At 39.5% G+C, this 19644-nt stretch overlaps 2 protein-coding genes across 2 annotated transcripts; one reads left to right on the top strand and one right to left on the bottom strand.

Moving 5' to 3' along the window:
* Positions 1-238: 238 nt before the first annotated feature.
* On the bottom strand, positions 239-8358 carry troap (trophinin associated protein; the record flags this gene model as incomplete). The annotated part of the gene is made up of 13 exons (XM_079360075.1): positions 239-1389; positions 1602-1804; positions 1908-2325; positions 3269-3355; positions 3448-3530; positions 3576-3669; positions 3772-3917; positions 4781-4832; positions 5268-5386; positions 6472-7006; positions 7095-7332; positions 7705-7800; positions 8303-8358. 13 exons carry the CDS (start codon positions 8356-8358, stop codon positions 1339-1341), a joined length of 2178 nt encoding a protein of 725 aa, XP_079216201.1. The 3' UTR covers positions 239-1338.
* A 984-nt stretch (positions 8359-9342) lies between these two features.
* On the top strand, positions 9343-19389 carry LOC306834136 (differentially expressed in FDCP 6 homolog). The gene is made up of 11 exons (XM_079359924.1): positions 9343-9658; positions 11077-11217; positions 11322-11507; positions 12724-12951; positions 13061-13207; positions 15132-15240; positions 15326-15624; positions 15718-15884; positions 16259-16457; positions 17863-17953; positions 18588-19389. The coding sequence occupies exons 1-11, from the start codon at positions 9563-9565 to the stop codon at positions 18779-18781; spliced, it is 1857 nt and encodes a 618-aa protein (XP_079216050.1). The 5' UTR covers positions 9343-9562; the 3' UTR covers positions 18782-19389.
* The last annotated feature ends 255 nt before the right edge of the window (positions 19390-19644 follow it).

The raw sequence follows: 19644 nt of genomic DNA, 5'->3' as shown, positions 1-19644 counted from the left end.
GACAGAGAAACACAGAGGACATGTGACAGGAGCTACCACAACCATAATAATGAGCATTTAGACAGAAAAATACAACTTCTTGGTTTATTTCTTCACCTGTACATGAGTTGATCAACATTCATCAACATGGACCAAAGCAAATGTTTTAGTAATAAGTCAGTCAATAAATGTAATAATACATCATGTCAGTAGAAACAAAATGTGCATGTTAGCTTATGTTTTAAAGTATATCACACAACATGTTTAATAAGAGTTCTATCTTTATTTTATGTATGACATTTTATGGCCCTAATGTAAAAAACAAAAAAACAATGCAGCGCATCTGACATCACTTCTTCCATTTTTGCTGTTGGATAGAAAACAAAAACAAAAAAATCCTTCAATGAAATCATTTTGATAAAACTGTTAACCTTTGTTACTATATGCTGACAGTTTGAGGATTTGGTTTTAAAATTCATGTCATAGAATAAAACAAAACATTTATTACAAACACAGTACAACAAACACATTCAGTGCACAAAGAGTGGATTACACAAGTAAGAATAAAAAACACTATCTAATCCTCTCTATGTATACTATAACTTCAACACTGATTAATACTCCAATGACCATTTATTACATGAATTTTTCAAATTGTAGTACAGAGTCATTAACATTGTTTCTAATAGACATGGAGCTACATTATAGGCAAAGATGAGTGCCTACAATAAAATATGCATTTTGCCCCGCTTTTTTTAAATAACTACATTATTCAGACCAAAATGTTGTTTTGTCTTTCAAGTACCAGCAGTGTTCTCTCAGCTTTCATTAAGGCCAGCAACACCAGTGTTGGACAGTCAGTGTATAGAAAGTCTCCTTTGTACAACAGATAAAGCTTCTCAGGTAATTAGCTGCCAATTTCCGCAGACTGTGTGCGCCCCATTGGGTCGTTTGGAGCGTTGCAGGATAACTGCAAGAACAAAGACAATAACAAGCAAGCGACGTGTTGCTTTGCTGTTGATTTGGTGCCTGCTTTGGGATGAAAAACACGATCGTGAGTCTGTATATTGTTTTATTTTTAAATTGACTGGATGCACCGTGCATCTCCTTGTCTGACTTTCTATCGTGTGCTTGCAGCGGGCCCCGTTGAAAATGGACTCTCAGCGTATTTGAAACCGAGCAGAGAGTAGTGACGCTGCTGGCACGCTCTGGAGATGGACCGCGGTGCTCGCTGTGGAAACAGGAGCATTGACTAGAGGCGAACAGTGGCATAGTGTGCTGCGCTGATGGACCAAAGGGCGCACTGAGTATGAGGAAATTGGCAGTAAGGGTCATACATATGGTGCAGTTGTAGTGCAATCATCTCTCCTGGAGTGGAGAAGAAGGGCCTGACGAAATTGGAACAAATGTCTGGAAAAAAAAAAAGAAGGGAATATTTATATCAAATTGACTGTAAATACAACCAAAAACATGTCGGCACCTGATGCAAAGTGCGTCTAATGTGCTTTTTTCTCTCCTGGCGTCAGTGTTAATGTATTTGAAAAACTGAAACTGTAGCGATTTAACTATAAAATTCTTCATGTGGCATTACTGAAAATTGTACATGTTAGCAGTATACTCACAGATAACTCTTCAAAGTGCAGGATGGAGGCCAGTGGGTTTCCACAGCGGGGCCGAGGAGGCAAAAAGCCCAGAGCAGTTTGCACAGCCGTCGACGTGTAGGTGGAGACCTCCTCATCCAAACGCAGCTCCTCCAGCTGAGGGAGACGCTTTCGCAGCATTGCCACTGCAGGACTCTTTGGACAGCTTTTCGGAACAATGACCTCTGTAATACATGAAGGTCTTACTGTTACAGGTCAGGGAAATGTGGATTTTTGTGTGTTACAGTGTAGGATTAATCAAACCAGGGACTGAAATGAAAGTGATACCTCTTTCCAGGCTCTGAACAGCAAGGGCGATATGATTGGTTGGTTCCTCTTCACTCACTGGCAACATCTTTTTCTGTGCTGATGTAACCAGGCCAAGCTGCTCCTGATGGGCCGAGATATCTTTTTTCTCAAAACGAGGGTCTCTTAGCAGCTTTTTCCCCGTTGAGAAGAAAATGACAGACTCTCTATGTGGTGCTTGGATGAATGGCTGCTCTCCAATTTTCCTTTGCTCTTTCTCCTCATGATCAAAATCTCCAACCTCCAAAGTCTCTACCTTTTCTTCACAGAGGAGTTTGTACTTCAGTTCATGTTCTGAAGTTGTTACTTGAATTGGGAGCTGCTTTGCGTGAGTCTCAGGATCCTTCACCGTCACACTCTGCTGGTCCTCTTGATCGTCAAACAATCTCTGGACAATTTCCTGTGAACAAAGACGGTTCACTTAAATACATGATATCATTTGGGATGTAAGGCTTTGGATAGAAACTGTTTTGTTTTAGAGTGACTCTGATGACCCTATAATAAATTGTGTGTCAAAGATGTATCATCATAACCACCATTATCTAAAGTTGGCAAGCAAATGTGACTTCTATAAGATATTAATTTGTTTAAATTTTAATCCTCCAAAGTCCTTGTTAGAGGCCTCACATGGGGAGATTTTAAAGCCAAAAGGACTATTTTCACTGAGCTTTTTCCAAACTTATCTTTTTGGAAAAAAACCCAACTAAAACCTTTATTTCTCAAAAAGCTATTACTGGTAGGTATTTTCTTATTTCACATTTTATTGATAAATATTTAACCCATTTAGACCTCATGAGACACAGTTCTGTATCTCCCTTTAAGACATCTGTCACTGTTATTTAAAGACAATGACCTAAAGGGCAAATGCAATTTCAATTTATAATTAAAGCTAAGTTTAGGCTTTCAAACATTTTTAATTTGATGTCTCTATTTGATACTGAGACATTGAATCAACGTTGAAATCCTCAGGTAGATTTCAAATGTTACTCATGTTTTAGACTTAGAGGGTGTTTTTTCAGGTGGCTTTAGGTCTAAATGGGTTATAATAACGGAACAATGGCATCCAATAGTAGACTGAACAAAAACAGAAAATGAAGACAAAGTCATCCAGTCAGGCATGGACCATCAGTTAGACTAACTGCAGAGCTTTTACCCAAACATCACACGACAGTGATAAACAAACCAAAAAAGAAAGTGATGATAGTCACGTAGCGTCCAGTTAGTTACTCTGGCCTAAACTCTGTAAATGTTATCTGAATGCAGGGGTGAGGCAGAAAGCATGTACTGTGTGGCATTTTTTTCTCCTGACATTGAATGAACAGACAGCACTCCTTTGCTCTCACCTCTTTGTGTGGCTGAAGGTTCGTCTTGCAGCTTCGCAACCCAGGAGTGCTGCCGTATGGCGACGGGTGTGATGACCCATGCCCCCGCTGAAAAGAGCAGCACGTTGAGATAAGTGAGCGGGTCAGAGGTACATCAAATTAAAAAACAGACAGTGGCCGTGCAACACTTGAATACTCACCATAGCGGACATGGGCTGATGCCGGATGTCCCAGACTCTCTGTGGAGTCCATTTTTTAAAGGGAGTTTCTTTCAGTGCGACTGCTGAGAATAAAACAGCCATGTCAGGTTAATGTAAAAGGAGAAAAAAATGCATCAGGTGTCCTTCATTGACATAACAGCATTTCTTCTTACCTATTGGTCCTCCTTCTGCGTGATTCTTTTTCAGCGGGACTCTCCGAGCCTGAGAAAGGAAACATTGTAGCTGGCTTGAAAAAAAAAAAAAAACCTCCAGAAATGTCACATAACACAAAGCTGAGGTGAGACAGAAGTCATTCATCCATACGGTGTATACTGAAGTGCCTCTGCCTGATGGACGGGCTGCGTGTTGAGGTGTGGCACCGAAAGGGCCTTCAGCCTTCACTCCCTCGTTCTTCAGGATACTTCGCAGTGCAGCAGGGTCTGGGGAGAACTGCATCGACTTCACTGAGCCTGTGACCGGAACAAAAGTTTACAGGGTCAGCTGACATGCAAAGGGTAGTTTATAGTAAGGCTAGGATAATTATCATGATACATGTCAAATCACTATTTCTTCTAAATTCAGAAACTGATTTTTGCTTCCGAGTAAAAGTTGAAGAAACCAGATGGTCAATTGTGGTTGAACTGTTCTTTCAGTTTGACAGATAATGACAAGCTATAAACTTAAACAGGAACACTTCACAATCATAACATTGCATGGTGTGGGAAAAGGCTGGGGAGCACCACACCACAATGGTGGAAAAGGTTTGTTGTGCCGCTCGTCTTAGTTGGCACATGTCTTCAGCAGCTTGCAGAGCAGGCTCCTCTGTTTTTTGAGAAACAGACTGTAAATAACTCAAATATTTCTGAACTGAAGCTGCGACTTTGAAGACAATGTTTTCTCCCTGCTGTGAGCGGGTAGGCTCAGCATTTTTTTTCAGTGTAGCACACATACTAAACCTACCCGGCCGATGAAATGTGCGTCAACAACTAGAATGAGATTGCTTCTTCTGAATACTCATGAAATCATATAAATCTGAAGTGGGAGCCTGCTGCTCACTTGCTATGCTTAGCATTACTAATAATAACTGAAATCAGGTATCACGCATCCTTGTTTTATCCAAAGGCAACAAAACATACATGACAATAATAGGCTATTGTTTATATATATATATATATATATATATATATATACATATATACATATATACACACACAGCATAAATAAAAAATAGTAAGCAAGAACATCAGAGTGTCAACAGACAACATATGCAACATGTACATGCAACAGTACTGAATGATCAAGCAACACGTAATATTTCCAGTCTCGATCTTACCAGCAGTTGGTCCAACTTTTTGTTGCGTCTTCATGACAGACACTCGCTGGGGCTGCAAACAAGACAATCATAAACAAACACAAATTATCAAACATATTCATTTCAAGAGTTTAAAAAATGATGAACATGTCAAATCACTATTTCTTCTAAATTCAGAAACTGATTTTTGCTTCCGAGTAAAAGTTGAAGAAACCAGATGGTCAATTGTGGTTGAACTGTTCTTTCAGTTTGACAGATAATGACAAGCTATAAACTTAAACAGGAACACTTCACAATCATAACATTGCATGGTGTGGGAAAAGGCAATGAGTTTTCCCACACCAGTTTAAAAAATGATGAACTTTTAACAATAAAATCACAAGTCAGACAAAAATACATTTCTTATTTCCACCTCTCAGAAGCATCCTATAAACAACAAAAGAGTAGGGCCTGTAATGTAAGACATTGTAAAAGATGACTGTAAACAACAATTATGAGGCCGGCTCACCACATAGTTAAAGGGCTTCGATTGTGGAGTTGCTGATCCAAAACCTTGAACGCTTACTCCCTCATTCCGAAGGATACTCAGCAAAGCAGTGTGGTCAGTCTGGAAGTTCTCCCCTTTTTCTGAAAACATAAGAAACACAGTTGACGGCAAACTAAAAACAAAGTAGTCCTCAAAGCCAAATGAGAAAAAGGACAACAGGCAAACCGAATAATTCTAATGATCACAAGGTGCATCGAGAAAGTCTCACATCACTTTCTCCACATTTCATGTTTATGTAGTCCTTCAGATTCCTTTTGGCAAACTTCAGGTGGGCTGTCACATGCCTTTTACTGAGGAGAGACTTCTGTGGGGCCACTCTACCATACAGGCCTGATTGGTGGAGTGCTGCAGAGATGGTTATCATTGAGCTCTCCTCTCTGCACAGAGAAATGCTGGAGGCCACACAGTGCTCATTGGGAACTTCACTGCTGCAGAAATGTTTCTGTACTGTGCCTCGATACAATCCCATCTCAGAGGTCTACAGACAGTTAAATGGACTTCATGGCTTGACTTGTGGGACCTTATATAGACAGGTGTGTGCCTTTCCAAATCCTGTCCAATCATCTGAACTTACCACAAATGTACTTTCTTCTACATACAGTACAACCAACTTTTTCACTTTGTCAATATGGGGTACTGTGTGCAGAATATTTGAGGAAAAACTAATTTTGGAATAAAACTGTAACATAACAAAATGTGGAAAAAGTGAAGCGCTGTGAATACTTTCTGGATGCACTGTACTTGTATCACTACATGCTAACTTAAATGATCGTTTGTAAATGTTTACTCTACTCTGTTTACCCAAAGGCCTATCTGGGGACAAAAGTTAGAAATATTTCTTAACTCTCTGTGCAGGACGTCAGTTTCATGCTCTGTATTGAAACTATGTTAAATTGCATCCGCCTTATTTAATTCAATTCATTTATACTGTGTCCTTCAAAGTAACGATGACGGTGAATCAAAAGTTCTTCACTACCATTTAAAAAAAGGCAATTCTGATTTTAGGATTTAGTGCAGACTTTTGTTTGGCAACTTTAGTGAACAAGGTGAGCACATTTTAAGTTAACGTAGTCAAATAGATTAAAAAAGTAGGACTCTCGTACAAAAAATGGTTAACTACTAAAAACAAAAAAAAAACAAACAAACAACAAAACTGTTTTCTTACCGGTTGAGCTTTTAGAAAAGTTGCCCTGCGTAGTCAGCTGCATTTTGTGGCTCGAACTGGATGAATTGGTTGGATCCTTTAAGCTTAGCAGGTTCATGTTATCTAAACAGGTCTCTGTGCTATAAGTAGACTGTGCAGACAACATAGTGCTGTTGTTTTGATTTGAAGCATCATTAAAAACTGCTGCTGGAGGCTGGGACAAAGTGTTCGAAGTTTTAAATGTGATGGAAGGGACAGGATGCCCGGACAGCTGCTGAGTGATTTCTGTATCTTTAAAGTTAGAATTCCCTGTTCCTTTTCTTGAATTCAAATTTCTGTTTAATGTGGAAGGATGTTTAGTAGGTTTTGCATTTGTGCTTTGGGATTTTAGATAACCATTGCATGCATTGTTATCAGGTTGGACAGCATGACAGCCTGTCCTTGTCTGTGCGAGTGTCAGGGGATGCTGATTTTCAGAGGCCACTCTCGAGCTCTTTGGCTGGGTGAGGTTGAAAGGAATGGGCCTGGTGCATGGCCTTTTATTTTTAGCTTTTCCCTGTAGGAAAAAAAAATACAATGTTAATAAGGAGAATAATCACATAATATCGATAATATTTTAAATCTACAGGAGGGGGAGCACTTACAGCAAGAGGTTTCTCCTCCCATTTACTGTGAGATTGACTGAAGTCGACAGGAGTCTGAAGACGAAGGGACTTTGCGAGCACTGGGAGCCTACTAACACCTGGACACAGAGGCGCTTTCTTGCCCATTTGTGAGCTTCCTGGATCTTGGTTCTCAACATTTTCGTCAGAAAGATGATGTGTTGGTTGAAATTTGGAAGGCCTTGGATGAACTTGCATTTTGTTTTGTTCTTTTTTCAGCCTGTGTGCAAAAAAAACCAAAACAGAAAGTGGCATTTGCAATGATGAATGCAAAACGAATTAAAGCATTGATGATTTAAAATAATAATAATAATAGGCAGCCCCTGGGTTTCATTACCAATTGCAATAGAAATGTCCTTCTTTTTGGACATCTAAATCTTAAACCTGCTTCAGCCATAGAAGAACTATGTCTTAATTATTGGGAAAAGGGACAAATTCTGATGAACATTCAGGAACAATCTGTCTAACAGTAAACATGATGTGATGATGTGATAATGTGATATCTGATGTCCTCGGAGAAAAAAAAAATGCAATTGAGTTCTAAAAATACAGTAACATGTGTCTTAAGTTAAAACTTCATTATCTGTCATACCGAAGAAAGTCAGTCCGGATTTTGTTCTGACTTTGTGAGCGAAGGACTGAGGAGGGATCCATCCTGACAGACTGGACTTCAGATGAGCTGGGGGACCTGGAGGAACAAAAACAAACAAGTTAAACAAGCAGCAATGTGTAGGCAGTTAGAGATCAAACATGAATTTATAATTAACAAAACATAGCAAAATAATAAACACCAAAACCATGTAAAGGACTAAACTTTGAGTGCCACTAACGATTGACCAGCAAGAATAAAGAGATCCAGCATTGATACCATTATTTTACATAGTATTATTATTATTATTAATATATTATATCATTATCTAGTATTAATATTATAATATTATTATCTCGATAGTGTCTGAGCACAGTACAGACGGAGGTGTTGACGAGCCAACATAAAGAAAAGCACAGGGTCACTCTCTTCAAGTTAAACACACTGATTAATAACCATACATACTTCAAATCACTGAAGGCCTGAAGGTTTCTTCCTTATTTTAATCCAGTTGAGTAGTCCTGCCTCAAATAATTCCAAATGTTTGAGTTTTTCAGGCCCTTTGAACAGATTTAAAGATCCCTCGATGGTCCTTTCATACCGCAGACTGTCAACTTCCTGGACTCGCAGCAGTTTGTAAAAAGCGCGCTTCACCATTGGTCACAATAGGAAGCCGTATAAGCCAATGGCTTTGCGTATTTGGGTTATGACTAGAGTTTAAGCCAATGAGCAACGGATTTTCATAAACAGCACCATGGCAACGACGCGAAAGTTGTTTTACCACGTGATCTCATTTTGCCGCGGCCTATCAGCGAAAGACTTAAAGTATTTAAGCAACAAAGAAGACACCGATATACATTTTGAACAGCATAAACCACAAAAACTTTTAATCATTAGACTTATCTATCACAACACGAGAGATTAATTAGATTCTGGATGGATAAAATAATAATAGCAAGAATACAAATGAACATGATGATGACAATATTACAATATCCATTAACACAGTCATTACACACTGAAAACTTTAGTCCATCAGAATCATTTGTCTTTCTACCGCCATTAAAATGAAATGTGGCTTTTGATCCAGCAGGTTAGAAGAAAGGTCTGAAGATAACCGGTAACCTGGTAAAGACTCCAACATCTGTGATGTAAACAATGGATGTTAACATTTTTGTGTTTAATTTCCGATAATATAAAATTAGCATCCAAAGCCGAGCAGAGCATAGGGCTAATGCCAGCTAAAAGTGGCCTTAGTTATTAGATAAATAAATAACGTCTTGAACTTGTATGATTAATAGTAGCCAGTCTAAATGTTTTGATTAAATGCTCACCCACAGCTTTTATTGTAATTTATTCTTCATTCTCTCGGGATTTAACCACCTTTTTTAATTATCAGTTTTTCCTTAGGCCTACAGATACTTGTCAATTTTAAAAACTGTTGGTTGTCACATTATATTATATAATGAATCAATTATATTGATGTGACAATGTTAACAACGTTTAGTAGTGTTAAGATATTGTTTGCGGTCAAAAAAAGTAGGCTTATAGTTCCCACAAGTTTTAATGGATTATGTCCCATGTTTTTTTCTTTTGTAAACAAATCTTAATTGTAATTTAGCTACTTTCTCCAGTGTCAGGAGGACCATCAGGACATTGGAATATTTCAGACCTTCCACTCGGTCAGTGACTGAGGGTGTCCTGCAGATGTCGCTGTTAGCGCCCTGGTATAGCCTCATGCCTGCCTGACAGCAACAATACAATGTGGGTGTCTGCCTGTCACCCAGGGACCCTGTGACACAAGCAGAGAGAAGAAGACGAGAAGTAGAAGAGGAAACTAGAAAGACATTCTACTGCAGAAATGGACCTGCGGTCTGAACTGCTCAAATCCATTTGGTACGGTTTTACAGCCCTAGATCTGGAAAAGAGTGGCAAGGTGTCCAAGTCTCAGTTAAAGGTGAGTGTAGGGAGTTCTACCTGGGTTTTTGAGGGACTTTTTTTGTCGTCTGAATTCATTTACTTCTTCTATCTGCTGCCTCATTTCCTACCTCAATTCATATTTCATCACGTGGACTTAGGCTGGGAGAAAATATTTGAAATACCAGCAAACTAAATGCCACTAATGTATATGCTATTTGACCGCTTGTATTTGATTGTGTTCTTATGGAATAATGTACAGAATTTGAGATTTCATCTCGTTCTCGTCCTTAGTATTTCTTGTGTGAAACTGTGTTTATACCACATGCTGTTCAACAAGGAACACATTTGTTCCCCATATTTTGAGTAAAATGCTTCCACTGCTGAAAAGAAGGCACAATATGCACCTCTGTCTGCAAGCGCACGAGAGTAACAGTTTGCTCTCAGTCTGCGAAAGAATGGGAGCCCTCATCTCTGAGCTGTGCTTGCACTGGCTCTCCATGTACCAGCTTGTAGTGCAAAGGGTCCTCTGACACTGGATGTGACCAGAGAATAGTCTTTTGAATCGTGTATCTTCACACCATGGGCCTGTGTATGTCAAAAGAACATTGTTTCAGCAAGAACAAGAACAAAGTGGAAACATGTTGGTGATTGTTGTTTCTGGCACAGAGCGTCAATGAAGCCACTGTATTATGTTGATCTCATTATTATGTCACTTGGTGTTGGTGTGGATCAGACTCCATTTTCAGCCACATCCACGGTCTGGCGTTGTGAAGCCTGCACCTCCTAGCTTACAGCAAGCCAGCCTCATGACTAGGCTTATCCCCTTCATGCAAGCAGCCTTTACACAAGCACCATGTTCTTTAGGCCCACTCAGAAGCAAGCAGTTAGCGTGCAGTGGCCTCAAAACTAACAGATGTTGTAGAGCACAAGAGACAGGATGTGGTTATGGCTCAAGACACGAAGACTCCTTGTCTGATAGCATGCATCAGATATCTCAGGATGTTGCATACACACAGTTAAGAGACGTTTATAGCAGAAAAGTAAAAGGAAGCCTTTGGAGACTAAAAACCTGCTCTACATCATGAATACTAACTAAATACTAAATACTACTCTTAATATTTGTTGTCTTTTTCACAATGTGTGCAAAGAACATCTTTTTGAAAAGCCGCTTCAACATTCAACATTTCTGGTCCAATATCAAAACATATCAGTATTAGTATGTTTTGTTTGTTTGCTGTCTTCTGTTTTTGTTACACATTTATGAAGAAAGAAAGCCTGCAAACAAACTCTTCAGTCCAATAAAAATAGTTTGTTATTGAGGTTTTTGGCGAAAGTGTAAAATCAGCATTCATGTCAGTAAAGCTGTGTTAATATCTGATATGTTCTAGATCTCTTGTGTGTTGCATGTTGCTCAATATTTCTCTCATATACATTGGTATGTCAATTTGGCACCAGGTTCTGTCTCATAATCTGTGCACAGTCCTGAGTATCCCACATGACCCGGTCGCTTTGGAGGAGCACTTCAGGGACGATGATGATGGTCCAGTTTCCAGTCAAGGTTATATGCCTTACCTCAACAAGTACATCCTGGATAAGGTGATAAAAAAACACCACTTTTGTGTCTTTTTTTTTTTGTATCATCAAACAAAATGCTCCATTGCTGTGAGATTTTCTTCAGTCCCTGGATTTTGTTGCTGCAGGTGGTTGACGGCTCTTTTATAAAGGAAAACGTAGACGAGCTCTGTTGGACTCTTACTGCAAAGAAAAACTACCACACGGATAAAACCAGCAGCAGCGTTCTGCCAGAGAAAGATGCTTTTCGCCTTTGGTGCCTTTTTAATTTTCTCTCTGAAGACAAGTACCCTTTGGTTATGGTCCCTGACGAGGTTTGTTGACAACAATATCTTTTTTTAAAAAGAGGAATTTTCTCGGTCTTGTTCATTTTAATTTTGTTCTGTTACACAAAAAAAAAACCCTGTGCTTTCAAGATAATCAAAGAATGAAGAGGGGAAACAAAAGCCACTGTGACTGTTTGTTTTAATAGTAACATCTGTTTCTAATGTTAGACCTATTTGTATCTTAATTGGCTTTTTTTTTAAGTTCACTTTTGAGACTGTGGTAAGTTATTTGTTACCTCAAAACGGTGTTGGATCTGTTACAACTGCTAAATTCATCGTGGCTGAAACCTAATTTCTTGCCATCATGGAACACGCTGCTCTTTTCATGCAGCAGTGTGGGCTTGTTTCTCACTTGCAAAGTCTCATTTTGGTTTCCGGTTGTGTGATTTTCACAGCCACTGCCAAGAAGAAGGCCTTGTTTTCAAGGGCAAAGTATTTTTTTTAATATTGCAGAGTTAAAGAAAGCATTATCCAGTTTTACTTTGGGACAAGACTCAGAAATCAACCATTACACAGTAATCTGTGGTGTAATGAGTACAACAGTGGTGTAAATACTGGATTAAAATGTAATTTTATCAAGAATTTACATCAGTGTTTAATATTTCTGAGAGAAGACAATATGCTGTCATCAAAGACATACACTGTGGGTTTTTCTGCCAACACCCTAACACAACTTCAGAGAGAACTACGGTCACAGAAAATGTGTTGATAATTCTTTAAAAAGTATTTTACTTCCTGCCTTGCTAGAATGAGTAACACTCATGCTAGTGCTAGAACAGATCAGCCCTAGTATTGGTATCGGACTGACAGCGTCGATCCATGTCACCAGATGAGAAAGATCTTATGATTATTATGATTAATTTGAAAACAAATCAGTTGTTGCTGCTAGCTCCCTGTATGTGAAGCCAGCACAACATCGGTTTACAGTCCTTTGGATAGTGTCAATTTAAAGGCATTTTTAAAAAAAAAGGTATTTCTTATTTTCTCCTCTTTTATTTGGAAATGCAATGCAGTGTTTACTTCAGCTATGTGTAGCCTTAAACATATTACCAACATCAACAATAACAGTATTAATTTTGGTTAAAAAGTATCAGAATCAGTATTGATATCTCTACACGTGTATCAGAATTGATCGGATTTTTTTTTTTTAAAGTTGAATGGTGCACCTCTGATTTATTCTCACTTTCTCTCCTCTTCTCTTCAGGTGGAGTACCTCCTTAAGAAGACATGCATGGCTATGAGCATTGAATTAAATTGTGTTGAATTAGAGGACTTCTTCTCCCAAGACTCTGTGCAGCAGAGTGGCATTACTGTTTGGGTGTTTCTGGAGATGATGAACTCAGGAAAGATTACAAAAGGAATTGATAAAGGAGTCGTCAGTATGGCTATAGAAGAAGTGTACAGAGAGATAGTCGGTGATGTCCTTAAAGAGGTAGGAAGTACATCTGCCACTGGAGGTTTATGTTTTGGTCCCTGAGATGCTTTGCATTGTACAAGTGATTTTTTTTTTTTTATGTGCGCTCTGGTTGGGGTTCATGCAGGGTTATCTGTGGAAGAAAGGCCAGCTGAGGAGAAACTGGAAGGAACGCTGGTTCACCTTAAGGCCCAGCAACTTGTCCTACTACTCGGGGGAGGACCGCAGGGAATGCCAGGGCAACATAGTTCTGGATGGAAACTGCTGTGTGGAGGTAAACAACAAGAGATGATCATCTTTCAAAGCTAAACACTGTTAAAACTGGAAAGAACTGTGTGGCCTGTAATAACAGTGTGTCCTTTGTTTGTGCAGAAAAGAAAGACACACTGATCATTTGCCTTTTTCTTTTTTTTACTTTTGAGATAAACTTAGCAAGTGGGCTTCGCTACCTGTGTGTTGGGGACTCCCCTGAGGTGTCATAAGATGAATCTGAAAGAGTTTCCTGTTCGTTAATATATTAGTTATATATATGTTTCTTTTTCATAACTTATCTGAGGTTTTCTTTTGTGTTGCTGGAGTTGTCCGGTTTAAAAAAAAGAAACACAAATGGAAATTTCTCACAACCTGTTGATATTCTCTTATGGTCATATCAAATCTCAATGGACTGTAATAAAATGACGTGAGTGTGAAATTCAGGAAATTATTTGATTTATAATCTTTTTTTAAGATTTATTTGTAGGCTTTCTAGGCCTTTAATGAAGAGACAGGACAGTGTATAGAGCTGGAAATCAGGGAGGGAGAGCCTCAGGTGGGATTTGAGCCTGGGCCACCTGCTTAGAGGACCATAGTCTCCATACATGGGGCATGTGCCCTAACCACTGTTTCTGATCTTAAACTAATAAATTCAGGATGCTGAAAGAATTCAGGATGCTATAATAAGTTAAGGAAGTACTCCACCTGCTCAGCATTTCACCTCTGCAAAGTCTTGAAAGAACGAAACCTAATCATTGTTTTTTTTAGACAGTATTCGTTGTAATTCTAGTTGCTGTTTATGTAGCTTCGAGCAGCTAGCTTTGTCCTAGATTGGGAGTGGGTTACACGGCTCCTTAAAGTTTCTTATTTTCTGCGTCCATCTTCTTTCCAACTTCTTCTTCCCCTCCTCTCAGAGTGTGTGGGAATATCATAATTAGCAAATGGCATAGCATTTGAAAAATTCAGATCTTATCTACAGAACACCCCAGCAAGTTTATTTTTCACTCAATAATTAAGCTGTCACTTAATGTCACTCATCTTTCTATTGTTCTGCCTTGAGTTGAAATGCAGATTACAATGACGTTAATCTGCTGTAGGTAGAGTCACGTAACAAAATGACTGTGCCGTAGTTTCATATTTACATGTAGTAATCCAAAAAGGTTGGGAACCATTAAGTTTATTGAAGTTTGATACTGAATGTTTCCGTGTTTCTCAATCAGAGTTCCTCACGAATCTTAAAAAGAGCTGAACTCAAGATTAGTCCGCCAGCAACATTTTCTCACGACTGAGCCTTTCTGATGTGAAGTCTGCTGCAGTAGCGCAGAATCAAGTGATCTGGTGGATGTATTTTGTATTTCTTCATTTCTTTTGAGACGTCGTTTCATTTTATGCCATGATTGTAGAGGCAGGACAGTGAATAGAGTTGGAAGTCAGGGAGAGAGACACTGAGGAATGACATGTGAGAAAGGAGCTTCAGGTCAGGTTTGAACCAAGGCCAGCAGGTTTGAGGACTACAACCTCTGTACATAGGGCGTGTAAACTAACCACTAGCCCACCGGCTCCCCTCTGTTGGCTTTTCACACAGACAGAAAAGTCAATTATTAGCTTATCAATGTCACAGGATCAAGCCAAGTCATGACACACAGACTGTTCAAAAAAATATGTTGTTTTTCATCAAGGGAACTTCACACTGCCACAATGTGTTACTACACCAGAAAACAAGCAATTGTTCTGAAATCATGCTTTATTATAGGAGGTAGACGATGATCAAATATTGCTTGGTCGTACAAATTGGATCATAAACTTCCTTTTACCAGTGAGTTCACAATTTATTCTCCTTAAGTATGTATATTTTATAAAATGATCGCAACAAACGTAAAAAGAGGAAAAATAACAATAATAAGGAAGAGGTAATGATATTATGTGATATTCCTTTTTTTGACCAGGTGCTGCCGGACCGGGATGGGAAGAGATGCATGTTTTGTCTGAAAACCCTTTCCAAGACTTACGAGATGAGCGCGTCGGACACCAAACAAAGACAGGAGTGGACTACAGGTCAGAGGAGACTCACATTTGCTAATTCGCTGATCACTGGTAAGTCATCATCATCACATGACGTTTAACATTCTCGTCCCTGCAGCCATTCAAACAGCTATCAGGCTGTTTGTGGAGGGGAAAACGTCCCTTCACAAAGATCTGAAGTTTAAGCGCCGTGAACAGCGTGAGCATCGGGAGAAAAGACGGCAGTCCAAGGAAGAGGAGCTGCAGAGGTTGCGGGCCCTTCAGGAGGAACGGGAGCGTAAGCTGGCAGAGCTGGACCTCCTGAAAGAGGCGCAAAAGCAGGCTCATGCCCTACTGGAACAGGACGAGCTGAGGAGGCGCCAGCAGCATGAACAACTCCAGAAGGCCTTGGAGGTCCAGCTGCGAGAGGCAGAGGAGGTAAGTGTGGAGTCCAAGAAGTGTCAGAAAGCTTGAATTCAGAAGCACAAAGGTTGAAGTGCTCTGTCTTTGTCTCTCGCTGTGGGACTCAAGGCGCGGGTCAGTATGCAGGCAGAGATGGCTCTGAAAGAGGAGGAAGCAGAGAAACAGAGGAAGAGGATCAAGGAGCTGGAGGAGATGCAGAAGCGTTTGGAGGAGGCGCTGCAGCTGGAGATCAAGGCCAGGCTGGATGAGGAGGCTTTCCGCTACGCTCAAGCAGGGTAGAGTGATAAACATAGCTCCCAATCCCTTGCTACACTGTCACCTATATACACGGTCACTTCTCGATAAGGAATCGCTTGTTTGGGTTCAGAGCCTGTAAACACTGATGTGTTTGCTGTAAGAGTGCAGACAGCTCACTGCTGAAATTAGTTCATGTTGCATTATGTTGCTGAGGAAGTTAAGCTGAAAAAGGAGGAAGTTGTTAAATGCTGCCATCAGTCACATCTGTAGTTTTTCTATTTCTGCAACTCGGATGATTTGATCACATTAATCTGCACACATATGAGAGATTTGTTTTTGTCTATTATTGTTTTAAGCATTTTGCTTAAGTCTCAACTCCCTGAAGTATTTGTGTATTTACTGTTGTGTCCAGATTGCTGGCTGAAGAGGAGGAGAAAATGAAGGCCCTGATGTCGCTGCAGGAGGAACAGGAGGAGTACATCCTGAAGACAGAAAGGGAGAAGCAGGAGCTGAAACAGGAAATGGAGACTAAGTCCCGGGACCTGACCGAAGCGCAAAGGCAGCTGGAGGAGGTCCGAGCCAACCGGCACAGGGTCGACCAGGATGTAGTGGTAAGAACAGAGAGAATAGAAATGTTGTTTACATTTAAATAAAAAGAGCTACTGTCTTAAACCCCTGTTTGACTGAGATCAAGGTTTTACATACAGTAACAGACAGGACATCGCATTACAATATAGAGTAACACACATTCAACAAATAAAACAAACAGCTAGTATGGTCTGTCCTTCAAAACAGTTCAATGATTTCAAAGTCCAACCAGAAGTTTCACTCAACACAGTTTAACTGATTGTGAGCAATTGTTAGTTTACCCAAAGAAAATATATCCTTGGATGACTTTTTGGTTTTGTATTTATTTATTTACATACTAAGGTGTCAAAAGGTCAAGGGTTGTTTTTCACCAGCTTTGCTTGTCAAAGCCAGTACAGTTCAGCTCCTTTTATTATAACTGCAGATATGTTTCTTTCATTTGAAAGAGCTCTGTTACTTCAAGGAATTTCATATTTTTTGGTGTATAATAGTCTAAGACTTTGTGCTCATATTAAGAGCAGTTTTCAGGTTCAAGTTGTACCCAGTTAGATTTGTTTACAGTCAGCAAGATTGACATCCATCCTGACACACAGGTCTACAACAGTGAACACATTAGAGAAGGAGACCTATTATATCAACTAAAATTAGAAAAAGCACTCAAGGTTACACGAATCAGGGCATAGGGAAGAGAGAAGTCTCCACCAATAGGATCACATTTCACAGATTAAAAACGCAAATAAATAATCTCTTCAGGCAGGTTACAAATAGTTTTGACTGCAATAAATAAAATGTATGTTGCTTATTCCGTTCAGTGATTGCAGCAGAAGCAAAGGTTTTTTTTGGGGGGGGGGGGTCGCTTTGATCTGCACCGTAAGCCTCCGTGAGTCAAGAATCATTTAAAATCACAGTAGCTATTAGATGTAACTGTCTCGTACACAGGGAAGGGCTGTGACTCACCAATGAATCGACTGGATCATTTAACAATCGGATTTAAGGAGTTAACTTTCTTTTAATGATGTTAGCGCCAACCATGACGCCAAAAAAAGTTCTCTTCATAAAATCAATAACCATGTCTTTAGTTTTAGATACGTTCATCTGGAGGTAAGACTCCTTACACCACTGTACAAACTGATCAGTTACTGGGCTGTGGCTAGTCTCGTTGTCTTGAAGCAGACATACAACAACAGAGGTTTGTTATTGCTAGTCAGCAGCACTGTTTTGCCTTTATTTAATAGTGAAAGTTTAAGAGAGACAGGAAATGTGGGGAGAATATCTGCACCAAATGGTTACAGTCAGGAGTCGACCAGTGACGAGGGGACTTACATTAGGACTGCATCCTCTGCACATGGGGCGCCCACTTTACCCACTGAGTCAAACCAGTTCACCCATGACCCGTGTTTTAATGAGCTGCTTTTTTCAATCCAACAGGCTGCTCAGAGGAAACTTCGCCAGGCGAGCACCAACGTCAAACACTGGAACGTCCAGATGAACAGATTGATGCGACCAATCGGACCAGGCGGTACGAGTCCTGTCTGTGACATGATGCATTGTGCAACAAACAAATCACATTAGCATAGCATTAGCATTTAAAGAGCTTCATTTCAAGCTAACGTTCAGCGTATCCTATCAGTACAGTACTTTAACATGAAGTCTTTTTTTCCCAGAGAACGTTGCCCAGCTGACAATTTAGCTGTTTCAGTCTTAGGAAACACATTTTGCTAAAGTAGCACAGTCAAGGCTTACTGGAGTGTTTGATTAAACTGAGCCAACCATATTATCCAGGTGTGCTTTTCCACAAAGTTTCATGAAATGATACACAAAGTGAAATACTAAGTTAATACTACTGCATGTTTCCACCGTAGTTAGTGGAAGTAATTGTTTATTCAAGTGCTATACACCATCATGTGAGAGGGGGACACAAGGTTTCATTGAGATTGTTTGTGAAAACATACATAACCACTATTTTGTATACTCTTGTCTATAAATGATTTTTCATAATATGATTCTTTTGATCCGTTGAATTCCTCCTTGAGTTTAGCATCCTTGTCTCCAAAGTAATATATTTTTAGAGACCTTTATCTGCTTGAACTTGACTGCTGAAACCATTCACTTATTTTTCTAAAGATCTTTTTTTGTGCTGTTTTTGCCTGTAGAGAAAAGACCATCTCTGGGAAGCTCTTTCTCAGCCTTCCAGATCCCGACACAGAGGGATCCTGGGTTTCGTCTCAGGAGATCAGGACCAGAGGATCAGGACGAGGAGAGCAAAGAAAATGTTGACAACAGAGCTGAATGTGATTCAGAGAAACGCCATTCCCATGCCTCAAATGGAGAAATGGACATTCCTTAGAAAGAAGAATCAGTGTGGCTGTGGAAGTTTTTTCCTGAAAGCATGGGTGTTACGACTGTATGTTTCCCTGTCCTGTTTGGTGCCGTAGCAATAGGCAAGAAACAACTGTTTGGTGTGCAAACAATATAAAACAGCGGCACTATACACTGGAAACTGAATTACAGTACTGCCATTTCTATTAATTTACTGACCTCATTTCACACAGAAACATTTAAAAATGGTGAATATTTAAATTGGAAATAATTAACTTCTTGACTAAGCTTCGACTGTGATTTGTGTGAGGCTTTGGAACATAAAAAAATACCTCAGCGAAAATAAAACGTTAGTTTTAAGCAAGTTCCTGGATACAAAACAAGGAAGCTGGTTTATTTAAATCTGTTATATTGAAACATAACACAGTTTCATTTTTACACAGGCATTTTTGGAGCATTGAGTGTGGATTTACTTTTTGATGTATAAAAACTGGATCAGTATTAAGGTTAAATGCAAATGTTGATGTTGGTGTCTGACTCCTGATCAACAGGAAAGAGAGAGAGAGAGAGAGACTCATTGCACTTCCTGTTTTTTTCTGCTAGTTAACGTAACTGTAAATAAAATAGTGAATTTAAGTATTGACCTGAACTCTTCTGTGTTGAATGATGTGCAACAAAACTTCCAGATCAATTATATTCACTGCCAATAAAACTACATGTACATTTCACAGAGAAAAACAAGTCAACAAGTCAACAGGTACATGTTAACTTCACTTATATTTAAATGAAAAAGGCCACAGACTGGAACGAGCCAAGTGTCAGATGGCTGAATTTGTAAACAGCACGTCTGCTTTAGTTTGAATTTGAGTCGGCTCCATTTGTTCGGTGTCA

Source organism: Symphodus melops (genome assembly GCF_947650265.1).
Source record: "Symphodus melops genome assembly, chromosome: 13".
NCBI lineage: Eukaryota > Metazoa > Chordata > Actinopteri > Labriformes > Labridae > Symphodus > Symphodus melops.
Note: the sequence above shows the minus strand (reverse complement) of the source record. Positions and strands in the feature narration are given on the sequence as shown.

Excerpts from the sequence above, each read along its gene's own strand:
- LOC306834136 (XM_079359924.1), top strand. The coding sequence starts at position 9,563 with ATGGACCTGCGGTCTGAACTGCTCAAATCCATTTGGTACGGTTTTACA. Across the intron at positions 11,508-12,723 it reads TGGTTATGGTCCCTGACGAG|GTGGAGTACCTCCTTAAGAA; the intron begins GTTTGTTGACAA and ends TCTTCTCTTCAG. Across the intron at positions 13,208-15,131 it reads ATGGAAACTGCTGTGTGGAG|GTGCTGCCGGACCGGGATGG; the intron begins GTAAACAACAAG and ends TTTTTTGACCAG.